The sequence below is a fragment of the Haliotis rubra genome, unplaced genomic scaffold, assembly GCF_003918875.1.
Source record: "Haliotis rubra isolate DU_JTF1 unplaced genomic scaffold, ASM391887v1 Scf1242, whole genome shotgun sequence".
In the NCBI taxonomy this organism is placed as follows: Eukaryota; Metazoa; Mollusca; class Gastropoda; order Lepetellida; family Haliotidae; genus Haliotis; species Haliotis rubra.
The window spans coordinates 193,102-201,011 of record NW_025765162.1 but is presented as its reverse complement, the minus strand read 5'-3'; the positions used below and the strand labels follow the sequence as shown (position 1 = coordinate 201,011).

The following is a 7,910-nucleotide window of genomic DNA, read 5'->3' as shown; positions in this document are numbered from 1 at the left end:
ACCTCATCAGAGGAGGCACCCATTATAAATCGTTGTGTAATCTTCGAATACATTGTGCTGCATGTCCACACGCATATCAATAAAACACATTCCTATATGTGGAGCATGTGGTCTTTCTAAACATGTTTTGTGTCAGACAGTTTTGATCATGTGTTCCGGCATTCCGATCAGTTCCAGGTCTTGCTGGTGCTTCTTCGGCGTGACTCTCAGCATCTTTGCCCACCTGAAGGCCTGTCCTTGTCCACCTGCAGGCCTGCCTCGTGTTTGCCCTTCCCATCTTCTTTGCCCATCTGAATGTCTGCCTCGTGCTTGGCCTTCCCATCTTCCTTGCCTACCTGAAGGTCTGTCTCGTGCTTGGCCCTCCCATCGTCCTTGCCTACCTGAAGGTCTGTCTCGTGCTTGGCCCTCCCATCTTCTTTGCCTACCTGAAGGTCCGTCTCGTGCTTGACCATCCCATCTTCTTTGCCAACCTGAATGTCTGTCTCGTGCGTAGCCCTCCCTTCTTTCTTGCCCACCTGAAGGTCCGTCTCGTTCTTGGCCTTCCTATCTTTATCCACCTGACAACCTGCTTCTGCATTAGACACGTAGTGGACGTTAACATACTTCTTTGAACGATGAGACGCCGGGCTGATTTGCCTCCTCCTCCTCCACAAAACGACCAAGATGATTGTGAAGATTGCGATTGTTATGACAACGGAAACTGAAATGATGACAGCTGTGTTCTGATCACCACCCGTTGATCCTCGCTGCGTTGTGGATGTGTTTGTGACGGCAGTTTGGGTCGTTGGTACCGTAGGAACACCTGCAAGAAGAATACAGATCATTGTGATGACAGCTTCACCTGACAGAAGCCTGACTAGATACACAATACAAAACATTATGTGACTATAACAAGTGAAGCTGACAATGTTAAGTCAATGAATTGCACACTCAGCGAGTGTGTTTAGTTTAACGCTGCTTATAAAGACGGAGACGTTGCATATTGACTTTGATAATTGTTCGAAAATATACTACTCACACTTTGCTAAGGATCACAAAATGTACTTAAACGTAGATTTAAAATTTGAAATTGTAATCATTTAAAACTGGATAAATAATAATATGGTAACCCCTCTTTAGGCAAACAGCCACTTTAATTTAACCTTAAGCACTTCCATGCAAATCATGGAACGAGTCATTTGACAAGTACACAACACCTGTCAATAGCAGGTATTAGTTGCATAAGACGAAATGACATACTGAAACCTAGGATCCATGCTTACAACAGGCCAAGATATTTAAACCAAATTTGACCCCGATTCATAGTTGTTTGTTGAATCCATGATTTGATCCTTAGCAAAGTGTGAATAGTATATAAATACCCTAAAGTGAGTTTAACATTATACGCTTAGTAATAGTCCAGCAATATCAAGACTGGGACACCAGAAATGGGCTTCACACATTGTACCCTTGTGGGGAATCGAACCCGAGTCCTCGGCATGACAAGCAAACGCTTTAACCTACACGCTACCCCACCGCCCCGATTACACAACGTGCTGTCTTTTATCAGATTAGAGCAATACGTTGGTCTTTGCTATACTCATTAAACTGCAAAGAAACGATTTACTATACCGCTTTGAAAAGCATTACGTTTGAACTAGAAAGAAACCTTCATGCGCTCTGTATTGAATAGAATTTACGTCATGTTCATAAGACCCCATTTCGAATATGCGTGTGAAGTATGGGATGGATTTGCTCAATATCAAGCAAATAAATTAGAACAACTGTAATTAGAAGCAGCAAGAATTGTAACAGGTTTACCTAAATATACTCATCATGAATATCTGTATTATGAAACTGGTTGGGAATCTTTAGCAGAACGTAGGAGAAAGCGCAAACTTCGTCGTTTTTACAAAATACAGAATAATATGGCAGCATCGTACCTTACTGATCTTGTTCCTGGGAACGTAGCATCTAAATGTAACTATAATCTTCGCAACTCTGATGATGTCTCACTTCCTTTCTCACGATTAAAATTTTCGTATGATTCGTATTTTCCATCCACAATTAGAATGTGGAATGAACTTCCGGTTGAAGTGAGAAGAGCGTGTCATTGAATTCTTTTAAATCTAACATTGTTATTAAACATAAAACTGCTCCTCAATACTTTGATTTTGCGACCGAGAATCACTAACACCATCCTTACAAAACTACGTTACACGTGTAGTCAATTGAATTATGATCTATTGCGTGCTGGTATAAGAGATAACCCAAGTTGTTCTTGTGGAAATGTTTGTGAAAATTCTTATCATTACCTATTTGACTGTCAATTAAATACGGTACAGAGAACTACCATGATGACTAATTTACGCAGTGTTACCAATGTGAATATAACCTATGAGTTACTATTACATGGCAATGCAGATCTGACTGTTCACATAAATCAAAACATATTTAAATTTTTCAAACATATATTTGTCAATCAAAACGATTTTCTTAATTGTTGCAATTGTTCCTCTCTTTCCCATCTTTCTGTTCTTCTCTGTCCATCTTGTAGAATGAATGTAAATAATACTATGTAAGTACTAAGGTGAGTGAGTGAGTGAGTTAATATTTAACGTCACATCGGCAATATTTCAGCCATATCGTGACGAGAACATTTGACATTTAAATAGAATATATATACAGATATTATAAAAAACTGCCGACGAAGGACAGTAAAAATACTAGATAATCACAGATAGAGATATAAAACTAGTAACAAAATCTAAAACATTTGAACTATACAAGACGATACAATATAAAAAACAGGCTATTGATCGCCAACAACTGAAGGTAGATCACCATACTAGGAACCATGGGGACTTACATTACTTTTAAATACTAAGGAGAGGGTGTTCTAAGTTGTATAACTTCTACCCAATCCTTTTGTCATGAATAAAATATGTTTAAAACAAAAAACCTTCATGCTGAAATTACAAAATGCTAAAATAGTTGACACAGTTATTATCTGTTAAACTCTGAAATCAGAACATCGGTATCTGTTGTGAAAAAAAGGATTTTCATCCTACAGTTATCAGTCACGTGATGTCGCAAATTTTACCTTCTTCTAGGATTGTGAACTGATACTTGCACTTACAAAGGCTCGAAATATACTTGAGGCTGCTCCACACATGGAAATTGGTGCTTGAATATACGCTTGTCACCGGATACAGGTACCGGAAGTAAGTTGGGTTCCGTCTCGCATATCGCAAGACAGGAACCAGCTTAGTAGCGGGAAGTAGCGCCTCGCGAGTCTTACAGGGCTTGTAACAATAACTGTCTCTTGGGTGTAACAGCGATCTTTGTAAGTGCTAGTAGCAGTTGACAGTTGCCAACAGAGAGGTGCTCGCTATGTGTAACATTTCCTGGGTGTGCAGTATTGATTCTTACTTTCAACCAGAGACTGTATGCCCTCACAAAGCACGTGCTGGTTCTTGGTGCCACAGGAAAACACAAGGGTCACGTTTCCAAAGTGGGATGCCGTCATGTTAAATGTTACGTTTTCAGTGCTGTCCGTCACCTTGGTAACAGTTTCCTTGATAGAATGACTTGTGATATTCCCCGTCTTCACTCCAATGATAACTGACTCAGAGCAGTAGAAGCTTCTCACGTAGACTGTCAGTGAAAGTTCTTCAGCAGCAATGAGTGCTCTGGTGTTCTGTGTGCTTGTTATTCGACATGATGGACTCTCTGAAATAATGGATACACGTTGATGTCATTGAAGCTTGTTCGTTTGTTTGTTGTTTAACTCCGTACTCAGCAATATTCCAGCTATAAGGAATCTCTCTGTTTATAATCAAATCTGGACCAGGGTCCCGTTTCACAAAGCTCTCGTGAGCCTAAGATCTCGTAACTTTCCTCGTAGCATTCGAACTTCCTATGTTACAGTATGGCTTAGGCTTACAAGAGCTTTGTGAAACGGGGCCCAGGCAATCCAGTGATCAACATCTTAAACATAGATCCTAGCATTTGGGATACGATGGCATGTGTCAACCAAGTCAGTGAGCCTGACCACCGGATCCTGTTAGTCGCCTCTGACGACAAGCATGGGTTACTGAAGATCAATTATGACCCGGATCTTCACGGGTATGATATCACGAGTATGACAATCCAAACTTAGTAAGGAATTGGGAATAAGGTAAATGTCATCGCTTTGTCAGCTGTTGTGTATGTTCATGTTAACTTTGTTAGATATTTTTTACTGCCCAGGGAATAATTGCTTTGTACTTCCCAAAAAATAATTTCATTTCAAATATTTTATATCAATCGCCTCAACTAAGGGTTTGGGAAGAATCTACATTTCATTAGGAACTTTATTACTTTATAATTTTACAATTTGGTGCTATGTATATCGTTATATTATGCAAACAAGAAGTACACAACAATTTCAATACGATAACGTGGCACAGGTAATCATTAACACATCAAACTTGGCAGCACTCAGTTAATGAGACTTAAAGTGAGGACAGAGACGCTCTATATTGACTTTGATAATTGTTCGTAAATATCCTAAAATGAGTGAGTATAGTTTTACGCCGCTTGTTACAATATTCCAGCAATATCACGGCGGGGGGACAACATAAAGGGGCTTCTCACATTGTACCCATGTGAGGAGTCGACTCCTTGTCTCCAGCGTGATGAGCGAATGCTGTAACCTCCAGGCTATCCTAAATCCCTAACCTTGAAAGAACTTAGTGTACTTACTTTGCACAGTTACATTACACGTATCGGGGTTTGGGTCATCTGCATCTACAACACATGCCCAGTCACCAGCGTGTATCTCCAGTAGGCGCGGTATAGTGAGGAAACTAGAGGACTCGTTCAGGGCAGATGCTGTAAAGTCACCAAGATTTATGCAGTATCCTTTTGACAAATCACAAGTTGCAGCGGTAGTTCCAATAGGAGTTGAGTAGGAATGGGCTCTTGTGGCGATTCCTTTTATACAGCTGAGAGTGACAGTGGAGCCAAGTTCTGCGATCTCGGGACACAGCAATTCTCCAGAATCTGAAACAAAACGATGTAATACTACAAGTAGACATGTCAGGCATTGGAGGAGAGATTCTATACAATGAACATATGTTTGGACACTTGAGAAGTTATTCTGAACAATTAATCATCATGTTAAAGAACAATATAATTAGAAATCAAAAACCTGTTGACGATAAACATTAATCTACTATTATATCAGAGATATCAGCTTAAACCAGTATGTTATCATAAACGATATTATTAAAGAGAACAATACTCTGTTAAAACGAGCTATAAATCGCTCGCGACAGAAGGTAGATTACCATGCTAGGGACCATGTAGGCAGTACATTTGATTCCTGTGTGGACCCTAGCTGGATTTACACCCCCAGCTATTGGGGATTGTACTCCAATTACCTCGATGTAGCAGTGATTCTGTGGTCAGTGGTCTGACATCGGGAAAGTAATTCTGTTTCATTTCCTATTTTTGTACAGACCTTGCAGATTCTATGTAAATAGCAGTGTGTGTTTTCCGTGTAGGCATGGTCCGATACTGAGTCTGTCAGTACAGAGATTATCAGTCAAATGACATTATCTTGTCTCACACATAAATGTTGTTTTCTGATTGTCTGAGCGCTCTTCTATTATTTTCAATGTACCCCGCTTACAAGCGAGTAACATTTTCTATGTACCTCGCTGGGAATGCCGAACTCGGTTAGTACTTCTTAGTAGTAGTTCTTTATCTCGAATAACATTAAATCACGTATGATGTACGGAAATTACCGATGTTTTGCGAATGCAAATCGAATGAATGGAGATAACTCTAAGTTTGTTTTTCAAACTTCAAACAGTTCAAAATTACCATTGAGGTGTTCGGTAAGATAAATACGTTGTTCACTGGTCCCTCAGAGCCCATGGGTTGATGTATCCTCGATGTTTCTTTAAGTTCCCTGAGAGCTTCATAAACAAACATCGAGGGTAACCCATTCCCCCTCGAACCAGTGAAACATCGAGACTGTTAGATAGTGTATGAATAGTAATGTCCCCCTCTGTGAGGACCAGTTAGAACCATCTTCCTGTTCTGTGTGGACATAGTGAGACATTGTTTCAAGCATCTTTCCTTTTCTGGTGTGGACATAGTGAGACTGTTAGACAGTGTATGAATAGTAATGTTCCAAGCATCATTCCTGTTCTGTGTGGACATAGTTAGACATTGTTTAACAAGCATCATTCCTGTTCTGTGTGGACATAGTGAGACATTGTTTAACAAGCAAGCATCATTCCTGTTCTCATTCCTGTTCTGTGGACATAGTTTAACAAGCATCATACCTGTTCTGTGTGGACATAGTGAGACATTGTTTAACAAGCATCATTCCTGTTCTGTGGACATAGTTGGACATAACAAGCATTAGACATTGTTTAACAAGCATCATTCCTGTTCTGTGTGGACATAGTTAGACATTGTTTAACAAGCATCATTCCTGTTCTGTGTGGACATAGTTAGACATTGTTTAACAAGCATCATTCCTGTTCTGTGTGGACATAGTTAGACATTGTTTAACAAGCATCATTCCTGTTCTACGTGGACATATTTGGACAGTATTTAAACAGGAAATGTGAAATAAATTTGACATAGTACTACATTGATAGAAGGGCATTCCAATGAAAACGTTTAAGTAACATACTATAGGACACCACCACCAACAGGTACAGCAGAACAGATCCATACATCCGTGTTGCATATAAACTTGTTGATTTTGAAACGAACATCTGAAACAACAAGTCCACAAATGTCCCTAACAGAGTTCAATAAAGATTATGACGTAAATGACAAAAATACGGTTTCATACTGGAACATTTACTGAGAGATGAACATAAAATTGTAGTTTACCAATCCTCTGTGCCCGAGATAGATAGAAAGTCATTATCAGACAGACGCATGGCGCTGGTGCAAAGGCTCCAAATTCCATGCACCTGAATAGTTAAACAACTCGCTGCTTTACCCCCAAAAGTGTGACAATAACCACAAGTCCCAAACATATCTAGAAACTTTCAGCCTTGAAATACAACTTCCCATGTTAGAGAGGAGGACACCTTTAATAATGGTTACTGTAAATCATGAAAGTTTTGCGTGACGATATTTTTACGAGTGGCGACCAACAGACGTTTTTGTGTCATGGTATTTTTGTAACTTGAAAATTCTGAAAAATATATCGCAACTAAAATTATTATGCTAATAATTGGTATAGCGCCGATGTCCAGCTCAGCTGCTCAAAGGCGCTTTGTTTTTCCCTCGATCACTGGATGTCAATCTCAATGGCACGTCGTATTATCAATCTCAACTCCCTGGGGATCATACAACTCTTGCAGCCCCTAGGCACACCGAGTGAGTGTGGCTTTCTCATCCTTACGAGGTACCCATTCACAGCTGGGTGGACTGGGGCACATGGTCACAGTACTTTGTCCGAGTTCACTGCACGTTGATGTACCCGCAACTAGGTGTTTACGCGTATTCATGTGGCCACCATCTGGTCATTTACCAGCGGAATCGTGGGATCTTTTAAGTGCACAGGTTTGTGTACTGTACACTAGGGGTTGTGACAACACTGAAAGAGTCTACACACAAAGTTGACTCCAAACATTTTACACCCGGTCACAGGTGGGCTCGATCCCGTCACCTCAAGCTCGCTGGATCACTAGCCTGGCGCCTTAGCCATGCCCCCACGGTGGGCGAGCTACCTAAAGTAAATCCAATCACATGTTAAAGGTTGCCGCTAATCATTCGCAATTTTCGCCAAAATATCATACTTTCAAACATTTCGTGATTTATAGTGTATAGTATAGATTTACAGTGTATTGTATTTTAGTCTTGACACAAGTCTGCTCACTAACATTAACAAAAATGAGGAATGTACAGTCAGT

General features: G+C 40.1%; 1 protein-coding gene across 1 annotated transcript; it reads right to left on the bottom strand.

Moving 5' to 3' along the window:
- Positions 1–206: 206 nt before the first annotated feature.
- LOC124266271 lies at positions 207–6,736 on the bottom strand. The gene is made up of 4 exons (XM_046701089.1): positions 6,674–6,736; positions 4,726–5,025; positions 3,412–3,711; positions 207–802 (listed from the first exon to the last, which is right to left on the bottom strand). The coding sequence occupies exons 1-4, from the start codon at positions 6,717–6,719 to the stop codon at positions 207–209; spliced, it is 1,242 nt and encodes a 413-aa protein (XP_046557045.1). The 5' UTR covers positions 6,720–6,736.
- Positions 6,737–7,910: the final 1,174 nt, after the last annotated feature.

What these genes read in the sequence shown, in the direction of transcription:
- LOC124266271 (XM_046701089.1), bottom strand. Translation starts at nt 6,719, where the DNA reads ATGTATGGATCTGTTCTGCTGTACCTGTTGGTGGTGGTGTCCTATA. An exon ending in GTTGGTGGTGGTGTCCTATA is followed by an intron (nt 5,026 to 6,673) that starts GTATGTTACTTA and finishes GTTTTGTTTCAG; the next exon opens with ATTCTGGAGAATTGCTGTGT. An exon ending in GTGTAATGTAACTGTGCAAA is followed by an intron (nt 3,712 to 4,725) that starts GTAAGTACACTA and finishes CCATTATTTCAG; the next exon opens with AGAGTCCATCATGTCGAATA.